The 15,091-nt window shown below is 35.2% G+C and overlaps 1 protein-coding gene across 1 annotated transcript; it reads right to left on the reverse strand.

Annotated features, from left to right (window-relative positions):
- Positions 1-6,935: 6,935 nt before the first annotated feature.
- LOC143627184 (putative glycosyltransferase At5g03795) lies at positions 6,936-11,207 on the reverse strand. The gene is made up of 3 exons (XM_077097065.1): positions 10,691-11,207; positions 7,919-8,489; positions 6,936-7,562 (listed from the first exon to the last, which is right to left on the reverse strand). The coding sequence occupies exons 1-3, from the start codon at positions 11,016-11,018 to the stop codon at positions 7,070-7,072; spliced, it is 1,392 nt and encodes a 463-aa protein (XP_076953180.1). The 5' UTR covers positions 11,019-11,207; the 3' UTR covers positions 6,936-7,069.
- Between the last annotated feature and the right edge of the window lie 3,884 nt (positions 11,208-15,091).

The raw sequence follows: 15,091 nt of genomic DNA on the forward strand, positions 1-15,091 counted from the left end.
TTGGACCTTAGTGTCAAAAAGGGAGCTCGAGACAACGGTTTTGTAAGAGCATCCGCCAATTGATCTCTTGAATTTATGTGATACACCCGTAGAGTTCCGGCTGTGACTTTTTCTCGAACAAAGTGGTAATCCAAGGCAACATGTTTCATGCGCGAGTGATAGACTGGATTTGCACACAAGTATGTCGTGCCTGTGTTGTCACAATAGAGCCTAGGAGCAGTGGACGTGGATATACCAAGTTCTTTGAGTAAGTTTTCAACCCAAGCTAACTCGGCAGCCGCATTCGCAAGGGCTTTGTACTTCGCTTCGGTGGATGATCGGGAGACAGATTTCTGTCGAGCTGATTTCCAAGAGATAATATTGTTACCAAGATAAAGTATGTAACCTGTGGTAGACCTACCAGCCGTGAAGATTCCCCCCAATCGGAATCCGAAAATGCAGTGAGCTCTAGAGGAGATTTTTTATTCAGGAACAACCCATGATAAACAGTACCTTTGAGATAGCGAAGTAACCGCTTGAGGGCTTGCCAATGAGTCTGTGATGGTTGATGCATAAATCGTGAGAGTCGGTTAACGGCAAAGGAAATATCCGGTCTCGTGAAAGCAAGATATTGAAGAGAACCCACAAGTTTACGATAAGGAGTGGTGTCAACCTTTGGTGTTCCATCATCAAGAGTTAAAACTTGAGAGGAGCAAAGAGGTGTAAGAACCGGTTTAGCCCCATCCATGTGATGTGCTTTCAATAAATCATGTATATGCCTTTGTTGGGAAAGGAATAAACCATTTTTGGTTGGTATTAGTTCCACTCCAAGAAAGTGGCTAGGATAACCCAAGTCTTTGACTGAGAACCGTGATGCAAGATTGTTAACAAAATGGTCAATAAACTCTTGATTGTTACCTGTTAAAATTATATCATCTACATAGACCATGAAGTAACACATGACACCATCTCGATTGTGTATAAATAAAGATGCATCTGAAAGCGACTTGGTGAAATTGGATTCAACTAAAAAGGATGCTAAAGCCATATACCAAGCTCGCGGTGCCTGCTTAAGACCATAAAGGGATCTCTTTAGTCTACACACATGAGTAGGAAATTGTGGATGAACATAACCAGGAGTTTGCACCATGTAGACCTCCTCTTGTAAGGTACCGTGCAAAAACGCGTTGTTAACATCGAGTTGCCGCAACGACCAACCCCGCGACAAGGCAATAGAAAGTACCGTACGTATAGTAACGGGTTTGGTAACCGGACTAAATGTGTCAAAATAGTCCTTGTCGTATTCTTGAAGAAAGCCTTTGGCAACGAGCCGTGCCTTGTATTTGTCAATAGTACCATCGGGATTGCGTTTGATGCGGAAAACCCACTTGCACCCAATGGGTTGGCGTGAGTTAGGTGCAACAAGTTCCCACGTCTGGTTGCGAAGTGAGGCATTATACTCGTCATCCATAGCGGGTCCTTGGATGCTTGAAGATAGGTGTTAGGTTCAAGAGAATGTGGTATAGGATGAAGTGTGGTTGTATTGACAAAGTGAGAATTGTAGTATTTGGCGTTTGGGTATGAGATGTAATGGGAGTTGGCGAGTGGGTAGAAGCAGCGGATGAGCTAGAGGAAGAAGGGGTGGGATCGGGATTAATAGGAAAGGATACAACAGATATATGTGAAGTGGAGGAGGGTGAAGTTGCATGAATAGGTGGGGATATGCAAAGTTGGTGGGATGAGGTGAGAGTGGCATAAAAACTTATCCACTGTTGGAAGAAGAGATACAGTGGATGAATTTTGTTTGGATGGAAATTGATCTTCTATAAAGGTAACATGTCTAGAGTGGTAAAGTCTATGGCTTTTAGGATCAAGACATTTATAAGCAGACATGGAGGTAGAGTAGGCAAGAAAAATGCATGGCTTGGAGTGGGGTTGTAATTTAGATGTGGCATAAGGTTTAAGCCACGGGTAACACAAGCACCCAAAAGTTTTCAATTTTTTGTAGTTTGGTGAAGCACGGTATAACATTTGGTAAGGGGTTTTGGACTATAGTATTGGTGTAGGTAGACGATTTATATGATAGACCGTCGTTTGGAACGCATGAGACCAATAAGTGAGCGGTAAGCCGGCGTAGTGTAGTAGTGCAAGGCCGGTTTCGACAATGTGTTGGTGGCACCGCTCGGCTATTCCGTTTTGTTCGGGGTGTGAGGTGGAGTGGTATAGTGTGAAATTCCCATTGATTGAAGAAACGGGACGAGCCCCATGTATTCACCACCATTGTCGGTAAATATAGATATAATGGGTGTTTGAAAAAACTTTTCTACGAGCAGCTTGAACTGTGGAAAGAGTTTTGACACATCAGATTTGTATTTAATAGGATAAAGTCACACATATTTAGAATAGTAATCCACAAACACAACATAATATTTGAAATCGTCAATAGTGTCACACCCCAACCTAAGACGGAAATGTCGGGGCATGAACTGATTGTCACAGCTCACAAGGTTACTATCATGCAATATTTAAATGACAATATCTATTAATTAAATTCAATTATCAAATACAAACAGATACATAATTCATACAACAATACGAATTTTATATTTCTTGATTACAATATTTTTCTAACTAAAATCTTCACTAAGTCTTCACCAACCTGCATTAAATTTCTACGATAACCTGCATATGCGTATAAAATAGAATATTTGTCAACAAAACATGTTGAGTGAGTAAAACACCAGTTTAAGACACAACAATAATAATATATAGTAAATAAAGAAAGATGCAAACTGTTCCTGTGAGAATAAACAGTTAAGCCATATCACATACACAAATAATCAATCATAAAGAAAGCAAACCATAAAGAAATCAACCATAAAGAAAGGGCTCAACCAATCCATATAAATGGACATTGGTTACCAAAGCAAGGACTAAACCGTTGCCATAAAAATGGACATCGGTTGCCGAAGTAAGCATACAACGTTCAAATAAAGCAAGTAAGCAAATAGCAAGTTAAGCATAAACTGATATACACACAAGGATTAACAGTTGCGTTTTTTAATACTAGATAATAGATAAATATATAAGATACGCGTAAGTCCCCAAAAAGGTTTAAAAATAAGTAAAAAGGGGAGTGATTACTCACCTCAGTAATTAAGCAAGAGATATGATTCGATAAGCTATAAAGGTAGATCAAGCTCTTCGGGACAATACCGACAAGATATCCTAGTAAAGAATAATTGCGGAAAAATAAATATAGATTGAACAATGCTCATAAAGCTAGATAGAGGTTCGAGATTAGATGATCGAGTGCATTCTAACGAAAGTTAAATATTACCTTAGTTTATTATTAATTTTATTAAATAGTATATTTTATTATCCAAGTTTTATCGTAAATAACATGATTATTTAAAAAGCATAAAAATACTTAAATAAATATTTATATAAGTTTTATAATCTACATAAAGAGATTTGTTTCGTTAAATCTAAAAATATGTTAAATGCATTCAAAAATATATATATATATATATATAGTGTTTAAACAAAATTGAATAAAAGATCGGTTTATACGTCGGTTTTGGTAAAATATTGTTTATTTTATATTTTTACTATTAATTATATTCATTGCATAAACCTTTAAACTCTAATAATAAAAATGATAAACAACCGCGTCCAGGGGCGGCCGGTTCAGTGAGTTTCAAGACAGACACAACACCAGCTGAGCAAGGATGATTGTTGGTAATCAGACGCAAACAAATATATACATACGTACGGAACCAGATTCATCCCCAAATCCATAAGAACCCTAGAATACCCAATTGGTTCATACAGTTTATAATTGATCGATTAAGGTTAGGGTTAACGATTAGCGACACCAGACGAACTTAAACATATAACTTGTTACCTGTAACGACGTAGCTTGATGGGTCAATTGCTCCATATAGCCGTCGGCCAAGAAGGGATCAAAAAAGGTATTCAACAGCAGCGGAAATTTAATTATATATGTGTGTTTGATTAGCGATGGACATAAGAACGTATTGACGAGTTTAATTGAATTATGGTGCACGGTATAATGTATTTTTATAAACGATTATCGAACGGTGTAGTATACGCTAATACGTATCATATACGATACAATTTCCAAATTAAAAGGGTCGGTTAGGCCGAATATGGCATGGTAAAAGATTACTCTAAATAAATTTCAAATTAGACGCGAGAATTGTGGTTCAAGCAGATCAAACGGGTCACGGTTAGGGGTTAAACGGGTTTGGGTAATTGGGTCTAAATTATCATAAGATATTTTTAGTATTTGCAATTTAGTCCTTAGAGTTTAAGGTGGGAACAAAGTTGGACAAAAGTTCGAGTTTGGGTTAATTTTGCCATAAATTGAGAGTTATAACTATATTTTACACAAACTATTTAAACAATAATAAAATAATAAGTAATCTTTTCGATAAGCGTGTTATTTTATTTAAATAAATAGCCCAAACGTCGAAACGAGTCGGGTATTTAATAAAAATATATATATACGAAAACCCGAGTTGTTACAAATAGATTGTTGAACCGGTCCCCATAAATCTGAATAAAGAAGTTGTAACGGTTTCGTTGCAACAAACAAGTTTTGTCCAAATGGCGACTTATGACATTTATTGATAGCACACGATTGACAATGCAAACTAGACAAGGAATTAAATCGAAGACCGAGGTCTTTACAAAGAAGCTGAAAACTACGAAAACACAGATGTCCAAGCCGGTGATGCCATTGGATTGGTGAGACGGATGTAGTAGCATTGATTTGGGGAAGTGAGCTCAACCGATTGAGGTAGTAAACATCACTGATGTTTTCCCCCCCTGCGGGATGGGCGCCCCCGTTTTGAGATCCTTCACAAAAAAATGAAAAGGAAAGAATTCAACAGAAACTTGATTAGTACGACATAATTTAGCAACCGAAATTAAATTGTTACGCATACTAGGAACACATAAAATATCGGGTAAGTGTAACGATTGTGATTTAGTGGAAATTTTTGTCGAACCAATGTGAGATATAGAAAGACCTGTACCATTTCCCAAGACTATTTCATCGGGGCCCCCGTATTCAGAAACGGACGTGAGAGTGGCGGGACACGAAGTGAGATGGTGAGAGGCGCCACTGTCCATCATCCATCTTTGAAGTGTTGGAGCAGCGGTAGTGGCATTAGCAACTGGATTAAAGGAGTTCTGAAAGGAGATATGATTGTCTTGCAAGAACTTAACGAGCTTTCAGAAGTCACGCGTGTCATGGCCAGGAATATTGCAAAAGTTGCAAAACTGATTGGTGCGAGTGCTAGACGAAGCCGACATGTTTCGGTTAGACCGATAGGACTTTTGGGATGAAACATTTGAGTGGTTACGGTTGTTGCGATGTGGAGGGTCAGATCTGAATGAGGCCCGACTCTGCTGACGCTGGGTCGCATTGGCAGTGGCAAGAAGAGTAGTACCATATTCAACTTCCTTCAGAGATCTTTCAAAAGTCCACAAGTTTGTCAAGGAGCTCTGAGTAAGAGATTGGTTGTTCTCGTACCTTAAGAGCAGCAGTGATGGGGTTATATTCTTCACCAAGTTGGCTAAGAATGTGAACCATTAAATCTTCTTCAGGAACCGGGATTTGAGCAAGAGCTAGCTCATCTGCAATAGACCGCATCTCGTTCAAGAACTCGGAGATTGGCTGAGTCCCTTTAGGGTTCTTTGCGAGTTTGGACTTTAACGAAATGATTCGAGAGCGTGATTTGCTCGCGAAACTAGAGGTAAGGCGCTGCCAAGCCTCTGCTGCAGTGGAGGCAGAGGCGATAATTGGTTGGATTTCATCGGAACAAGAGCCGAGGAGAGCGCTGAAGATAACCTGATCTTGACGAAACCAGGTTGTATAGGCTGGATTGGTTTTGACGGTCTGGTTGTCCGTAATGGTTTTGGCCGGAGCCGAAGCGCCGGTAAGAAAATCGTCCAAGCCTAAGCCGATTAAGGTGGACTGAACATGGCGTCTCCAAATAGCAAAGTTTTGAGGGGTTAGTTTGACGGTAAAGTGAGTGGAGGCGGTGAGAGTAATGAGGGTGGTGGAAGAAGCCATGGATGGAAAACAAAAAGAAGAAGTGGTGGATCAGTTTGTACTCGTTAGAGCTTGTAGGCTCTGAATACCACGTAAAAGAGAGTCTTTTGATATTAATTTGCATACATGAATACATGGTACATATGATACATATAGCAACAAGTGCATAGTTACAGGCAATATTATAGGAATTAAGTTGGAAAGCTCAACAACCATTGACTAACATAATCCTCTAGGATATTCTCACTATTTTGAATTTAAACAAAATAATGTACGGGAACATTATTTTATGTTATGGTATTAATAGATATATGTGGATGAAGTAAGGGATTCACAGTTAAAAGTAACTTAACTGTTCAAACCAAAGCAAGTCAGTCGGTTTGTCGGTTCTGAAATATATATATTGTTCGGTTCACTAAAGAATATTCAGTTATGTATGTGTGTTATACTCACTAGTCGTCCTTGTCATAAAGTTCATACTTTTGGAAAAAAGAATAATGTTGGTCCACAACCTGCCAATCCAGCAAACCCAACAACACGGTTGGTTTGGCATTATGTTGCTTGAAAATCGAAATCATAGTTAGCGGTTTGGTCTAGAATTTTCATCATAACAATGAATCCTAGGCCATCATTTTTTTTCAACTTTTTTTTAGCTAAACTCTACTTGGCGTTACATGAGTAATCCATTTTGTTCCAGTGTAACAAAAAATTATCATTTTCTTTAAAAGAGAATACATGTAAGTAATCAACTTAATGTAAATAGACCACTGATTAACGTTCATAAGCATAAACAATGCTTCCTCAAACAAGCATCCATTGTCGTCCAGCAGTTAGGATATCTGGCTTTCACCCAGGAGACCTGGTTTCGATTCCCGGCAATAGAACCTTTTTTTATGTTATATTCATTTGTTTTTAATTTTTTGTTCATATATTCATAGTTAAATAATCAATAAGTTGTTGCTCTGTGATGGTTGTTTACTTTATTCAGTAAGTAATAACAAATCATTAGTTCAATGAATGAATCCTAATACAACTTCTCCTAACCCATAACTCATACATCACCATATAAAACGTATCGAAATCTACCGGCACTTCATGCCATTGAAAATGCTTCTGCACCTGCACCACATTCTTATGCAACTTCATATATTCATCAGACTCAACAATCCTGTTCAATATCTTCTTCAAGAACGCGATATCTTCTGTTGAAACAACAACCGAGAAGCTGTTCCAGTTCAAGACATCCCCAAATGGCAGATCATAATGGTCGGCCAACACAACGGGGACACAACCATAGTAGATTGCATCACCTATACGAGCCGTGTTTACTTCAAAACCTTTTGCATGGATGCAAAACTTGCTTCCAAGAAGTGACTCCGAGTATGGTGTTTTTAGACGGTTTTGGTGAACTCTAATCTCTGAATCATTAATCCATGTCTTAACCAAGGACTCGCGCACACGTGAGTTCATTGCTCCTGCATAAAATGCAAGTGTTTCCCTACAACATCCAGATAAAAGTAAAAACAAACGTACCCAGCAAAACTCCCTACTTATAGCACGGATGGCTATTGGTAGTGTCCAGAGATGGTGGGATAAGTGCAAATATTTTCTCTATCAAGTTGTTAAATATATATATAATTTATTAGTAATAAAAAATTTTAATTTTGTTTAGCCCCGGGGCCAAGTTAGGTTTCTCTAGGTCTGTTTCTAGTTTCGTATATATTGAATGTTCCCCTGTAATGTAATTACATAATTCAGTTAAAATGTAGTCTATTACTTTTACAAAAGTAAAACTATGGATGATCATAGAATCACTTTTAAAATGCAAAACCAAAAGTTGTAAAAGTTGGAAACCTTTTAGATGGGTGACGGGTGGGGCGGACACCGGGTCTTGGCCATATTTGTGGTATAGATGCATCTTTATGCGCGGTGTACCCTTGCAAGAAATAACTTGAAGAACAAACAACTTGAATTGCATTGATCCTAATTTCGGGTGCTTTCTCCATTGCGGTCCTCCCAATAGAATGACACGCGACATAGAAATGATCAGCACCACCAGTGCGGTTCCAAAACGGGTATTTGTGACTTATGTTAAAAATATAGTCTTTGATGAAGGTTTTAATGCCACCTACTCCAATTCTCTTATCATGCCTCATACTTGCAATGGAAAATGGCAAGAAAAATAGGTCTGCTTTAGATGGATCTTGTGTGACAAAATGGCTCATTGAGAGTGCAATTTTGAAGTAGCTTTCACTCGCATAGTTGCCTCCTGGTGAACCGTGGTTGTCGGGCAAGAAAATATTGGCAAACGGGTCGGTTTTCGTGTGCGGGTAGATGTATATCTTCAAACTTTTGTTCATTTGTTGATAATTATCCAAGAAAATGTCTTTTTCATGGTATACTTCTTTGACCTCTAAAGGGTTAACTGGAATAAAAAAAGTAGCAAAAAGATATTACAAAGTTAGTTAGCTAAAGAGTAAGGCTTCACTTGAATAAAGAAAGTGGCAAAAAGATATAATCACAAAATTTGTTAGCTTTAGGACCATATTGTAGACCCTTGAATCCCAAGTAATGGTCAATATGTGAATGCTGATAAAGGGCAAAATTGTAATTTCCTCATAGGAAGTGATGGTCTTGAAGGTGGCTGGATATGATGGACATAGACAACACATGACATGGACACTTCTGTTAAAGCATTTCTACTTGCTACTTTAGGAACTTGGCATTTATATATCATATATGATTCTTTTCTTGTATCAAGTTACGTACTAACATATGACAATGGCTACCGGCTACGTGTGATATACGTCCCATAAAACTAGTAATATAGAACGTTATGGTGATAACGAATTAACAAAAGACTTTTTATCTGAATATATAGATTCCGTAACGTATTATATACATTATGTGTACTGCCATGAGTGCCATCACAATCATTCGTAGCTTGTTGCATGGTATTCACTAATATCACAACTTGCAAAATTTGACCCACTATTTTTATAGCAAGACCTAGGGATGAGATCGGGACCGTACCCGTACCTATATCCGTACCTGTACCCGAAAGTACCCGTACCTAAAATCAGTAAATCTTGGTACCCATACTTGTACCCGAATTATATGGTATGGGTACGGGTACTTTGGGTACGGTACTCGCTTTGGTACCTCTTTGTTTTTTTTTTAAATCTCCACTAAACTAGGTATCGGTAACGGTACGATACCGACAATCAATTATCTATAATACCAAAACCATAATACCGCAATCAAAACATAATACCAAAACTAAAATGAAACAGATCAGCCATAATATAAAATTCATTTCCTTTTCCTTTTTTAGTTTATTGTTTCCTTAATTTCTATATAAAAACAAGAGAGAAAGTTTATACATGTTATTTAATTATATACACGATTACACATACATGAAATAAAATTACGAATACACAATAAATATATGAATATACACATATAAATTGAAAATGAACTTATTCAACTAATATATATTATGTTTTGAAAATCTTGCTTGAAAGTTAAGTCATAAGTGTTGGAAACATAATAAAAACCCCTACATATTCTAAGCAGGTACTAGTACCCGTACATGTACCCAAAAGTACATGTACCTGTAATAAGTAAATTTGCGTACCCATACCCGTACCCAATAGACACGTACAGGTACAGGTACAAATACGGGTACTGAACAGGTACGGGTACAGGTATTTAGGGAAAAAGCTCATCCCTAGCAAGACCATTCAATCGCTTGTTTTATCAATCCGTTAGTGATACCATTCAAAAATTACTTGTCATCATAAACAAAATTGAAATTAAAAACGTATACAATTAATTTAAATTAATCATATAACTGTTATATCTTTTTTTGGAAACTTTAATAATATATAAGTTTGATGAAATAGTAATGGAATAGTAAATAAGATTTTTAAAAATAAAATGAATATGAAATACAAACCCGATATAATACTTGCAGTTCAACCGGTCTGATCTAATTCTTCTAAAAGAGTAAAAGTGCTTAAACCATTTTAACAAACTAAATTCTGTAGTAATAATAATAATAATAATAATAATATACAATTTTTCTAAATTTGAATTTAAAAGTCTTCTCTGGTTTAGATTTAGTTTGGAGGAAAAAGAATTTTAAAACTTTGCTCTAATTTCAATTAGACAATTAAATAAAACAATGATTCCCATTTTTATTAGATTTATCATAACTGGCGTAGCCAGGAAATTTTTCATATGGGTCTTGAAAATTTCGAGGGGACGGACGACAGATTGTTTATCACTTAGATTTGGGTTTTTTACGGGTTCGATGTTGAAATTTCAACAGGTACAATGTCAAAATACAATAATATATAACATTAAAACAAAATTGTGTACGGGTTCTGCCGAACCCTTCCCCTAAAGCTGCCTACGCTCTTGTTTATCATAAGTATGATATATCTCCAAACATTAAGGAAGAACTCAAGAACATGTCCTTTTGCTCTAGAACATCTTTAAAAATTAATGTTTTCTAAATAATAATGCTGTTTTTAAATCCCTAACTTAATTGACTAAAGTAAATAAATAAGCATGTGGCCAGCGATGAGCTCATGAACAAAGTCCAAAAACGTCGTAGTTTACCTTTTGAGAACGTCGAATCTCCGGCTGAACGTTGACCACCCTCATGCACCACCTCCCGCAACCTTCCACCGCTATCTTCTTCGTGTAATACCCGAACAGCATCCTCGTACTGACTAAGGATCGAGACAGGATCAGGATTAATAAATATTTCTGAAGAACGATCAAACGGTGGATTTAGGTCAAAGTGATGATCATCATGCTCATGTGTCATCATTAAATTAGAAGGAATATATGTAACAAAAAAGAAGATAACTTTTAAAATAATCAAGGTGGTTGATGTCATGAAGAACAAGCCTTTGAATGAAGCCGGCTTTATGATCATCGCCATTCGATGCAATTCTTTGAATTGAAGTTAAATTGGTTTGGAATAGTTTGTAGCTAGAAATAGGAACATATATTATTTGAAGTAATATATATGTCACACGGTAGCACCAAGAATAGAGGCCAGGAAGAATATTTGATCTTTAAAGCAAAATGGTTGTTACATATTATCTATATACAGAAAGCTAGCATAAAAGATATATTGATGAGAAGGTGTGAAGATTCTTGAAGGTATATTGGCCATGTGTATATGTATATGTGTATTAATAATAATTTGTGTACACTTGAACACCCAAACATAAGATAGATCAAGGATGTATATAGAAGACTTGGTGGTGGGGCTGCTCTAAAGCTATGTAGATTAATCAAGATTGTGTGCTGAGTTATACCTAGACAGGTTATTACATGAATAATTCAAATAAATTATTGGATTCCACTATTCTAGATGACAAAAGATTGACTAAATTGCTAAATATTAAATACAACTATAGAAGCTTCAAACTTAGTACTTTTAATTAGTTTTTAATTTTACTATAAGTTGGTGTCAGTTTAATAAAGGGGGAATGAAAGGACATGTATGATAAGAATTGGTAAGTATAAATTATAAAGATACAAAGATAAGAGTGAAAAAGAACACTAATCTAAACAGTAAGGCCAGAATATCCTGTATATTTTATTCAATTGAAAGAGAAAGGCTTGATTTCCTTCACCGTTTTTAAAAAGGCGAGTAGGCGTCCTTTCTAAACAGTAACGTGTTTCGAGTTTTCCAAATCGTCGAGTATTGAATGGCTACTTTGAGTTTATTCATTTTTTGGATCCTATGAATCGGTTTACAAAAATCAGAATGTCAGACATGTTGATGGGAGATGAAGGCAAGCAAGACACCTCTCCAAGAGTCGTGCCAATTCTACACATCCGCCAAATAATCACACCCAAAGAACACACGATCTCCTCTTCGACCAAGCTGTAAAAAAGAAATGAAGTATAGGGAACTGTAAATTGACTAAATTCTCAGACAAAAAAATTACTAGAAAGTGAGATTCTATTCTTGAGCACTTTCCAAACAAGTAGAAGCTACGGTTACATTTTTATCTGTCCATGTTCCTAGTTCTTGACCAAGACCAACTCCATGTTGTACACCCATACATAGAGGTGGCAATGGGAGAGGGTTGGGTTGGATTTGGGTGATGGGTCAGGATAGGTATGGGTCAGGATGGATACGGGGTCAAGATGGATTTTTAAAATAAAGGGTTAGAATGGATATGGGTCAAGATGGGTAAAACTAACTCATCTTGACCCAATGAAAGGTTCACATACAAAGAGTTTTAAAAACCAATCAAAAAAATATTAAAAAAAACTATTAAAAAAATAATAACTCAAAATATAAATAAAAACGCAAAATTTAAAATAACTAAAATGTTTCCCCCATCATCCTCGTTCATAAAAAAAAAACTTTTTGTACCAGTTCAATTTCGAGTTTTTCGGGTTTTTTTTCGGTTCGGTTTTGTTTTTTCATTTCGGTCGGTTTCGGTATCTGCTAGGTTTCAATGCTTTCAGTTTCAGTGTTGTTTTGTTTTAGTCAGTTTTTTCGGTTTCATTTCGTTTTTTTTTTTGTTTCGTTTCGATTCATTTGTTTTATTTTGGTCGGCTACGTTTCAGTTTTTTGTTTCGTTTTGCTAAGCTTTTTTATTGTATTTCGCTTTTTTTTTGGGTTTCGTTTTGGTCAGTTTTTGGGTTTCATATCGGTTTTTTTTGTATCGTTTTGGTCGTTTTTCTATTTCGGTTTAGTTTTGTTTCAGTTTTTTTGTTTCGTTTAGTCGGTTCGGTGTATTTGATTCGTTTTGGTCCGGTTTTTAAATTGCATTTAGTTTTTTATATGTTTCCTTTTGGTCAGTTTTTCAGTTTCAATTCGGCTTTTTTGTTTCGTTTCGGTCGTTTTTCTATTTCGGTTGTTTGTTTCGCTTTGGTCGGTTCAGTGTTTTTGTTTTGTTTTGGTTAGTTTTAGTTGCATTTCGCTTTTTTTTGTTTCGTTTTGGTCATTTTTCTATTTCGGTTCAGTTTCGTTTTGGTTTTTTTGTTTTGTTTCGGTCGATTCGGTGTTTTTGTTTCGTTTTGGTCGGTTCGGTGTTTTTGTTTTGTTTTGGTCCGCTTTTCAGTTGCATTTCGTTTTTTTTTGTTTCGTTTTGGTCAACTTTTCGGTTTCATATCGGTTTTTTTGTTTCGTTTTGGTCGGTTTTCTATTTCGATTCAGTTTTGTTTCGGTTTGGTCAATTCGGTGTTTTTGTTTAGTTTTGGTTAGCTTTTCGGTTGCATTTCACTTTTTTGTTTCGATTTGGTCAGTTTTTCGGTTTCATTTCGTTTTTTTTTCGTTTTGGTCATTTTTCTATTTCGTTTCAGTTTCGTTTTTGTTTCGTTTTAGTCAGTTCAGGGTTTTTGTTTCGTTTTAATCGTTTTTTGGGTTTCGGATGAGTTTTGTTTCGCACATGATAGTTTGAGTATTTTGAAATAGATAAATTTTGGATAACTTGGATATTTTGTTTTGGTCCATTTTAACTTATAAATGAAACTCACTTGTATATTTCCAACCCATCCTGACCCACTCGTAGAATTTATATGATCCATCCTAACCATTTTACTTTTAAAGTTTATCCATCTTAACCCAAAACAACCTATTTGGGTTGGATTTGCCACCCTTACCCATACATAGTATAAATATCTCTCACTTACCAAACATTTCTTATCTTTTTTCCAATAAAATAAATAACTACAAATGAATATAATGTAATTATTTTTTAACGAGAATAAATATAAAATGGTAACCTTATTTCTTTGAATATCATAAGAGAAACCATTATGAAATGTAGACTAAAACTTTCGTTTTGTTGCCTTTTTTTTATAACCATTTTTTAATCAAACCCGTTACGTTTTTAAACTTTAGGGTATTTAAATCAAAGTTCAATAACTCAAACAAAATTGTCAAACTTGGATTTGTTCAAATCAAAATGCAATATAAAGCATTAAAACTTATACTTCAACATTCAACATATACGTGAGAGTATATTTCAAACATAACATGTTATAGATGAAATTTATAATTACTTAAATACTTGTTGCATACTTGCATATGATGGTAGATTGGTAGGTAAGATACAACGTAAGGTATAGGAAGTGTGTGTTTTACTTCAAAAGGCAACATTAATTTGATCGAACATAAATCCAATACATAAAATATTATATTACTTGTGTTATTAATTTGTTTGCTTATTATTAATTGAATGGAAAAATGATAGTAATATATATAATAATAACAATAATAACGCTGCTAGCGTATTATTTGACTTAAAATTGCAATAAACTTTTGGTCCCCATGTTGGCATGTTTGAGGATTCTTCGTGGACATCAAATTGGAATTTTTTTATTATTTTTTTTATTTTTGTTTTTTGAAGGCAACAACAAATTGGAATTAAGTTTTCTTTGGACAAACGTAGAGTTAACGTTCATTTAATGTAGCTTACATTTGACCAAAAAAAGATGCTAATAAATAGAATATTCATATTATTACACGAATAATATATAAAGTAAGAAAAGGGTTCAAATAAGAATAAGGAGTTTCCTATGAATGGTAAGAACCAACAAATTTTTGACATTTGACACTACAAATGATGGTGAAAGAACAATTCTAGGAAACTATGTTGGTTATAATGATTAAAGAGTAATTCTAAGAAACTATGTCGGTTATTGACAATTTTAAATCTCAATAATTGATTAACATGATCCAATGGCTATGATTTATTCCCAGTTTTTCTAGAAAACTACTTATTTTTAGGATAACTCTCCCCTATAAAGTAATTCATCTATTATAAACTATTACCAAACATGATCCAGTAAATATTATTTTGACTCTTCTAAGGGGGTGTTTGGGATTCCTTATTTTACTTTCTTATAACTTTTCATTAAGTTAATAAGTTACAAAAGTGTAACTTATGAAATTTTTCCTCTCACAACATAAGCAATCCCAAACACCTTATTACTTCTTAAAAAAATTATAAGTTATAAGTTGATAAAAATAAACAATCCCAA

The sequence above is a fragment of the Bidens hawaiensis genome, unplaced genomic scaffold, assembly GCF_021521415.1.
Source record: "Bidens hawaiensis isolate Kalapana, Puna unplaced genomic scaffold, B.hawaiensis_p1.1 tig00004617_1, whole genome shotgun sequence".
NCBI classification, from domain to species: domain Eukaryota; kingdom Viridiplantae; phylum Streptophyta; class Magnoliopsida; order Asterales; family Asteraceae; genus Bidens; species Bidens hawaiensis.

Coding starts and splice junctions, on each gene's coding strand:
- LOC143627184 (XM_077097065.1), bottom strand. CDS start 11,018: ATGGCGATGATCATAAAGCCGGCTTCATTCAAAGGCTTGTTCTTCATG. Junction 8,490..10,690: donor AGATTCGACGTTCTCAAAAG/GTAAACTACGAC, acceptor TTTTTATTCCAG/TTAACCCTTTAGAGGTCAAA. Junction 7,563..7,918: donor ACCCGTCACCCATCTAAAAG/GTTTCCAACTTT, acceptor TGGATGTTGTAG/GGAAACACTTGCATTTTATG.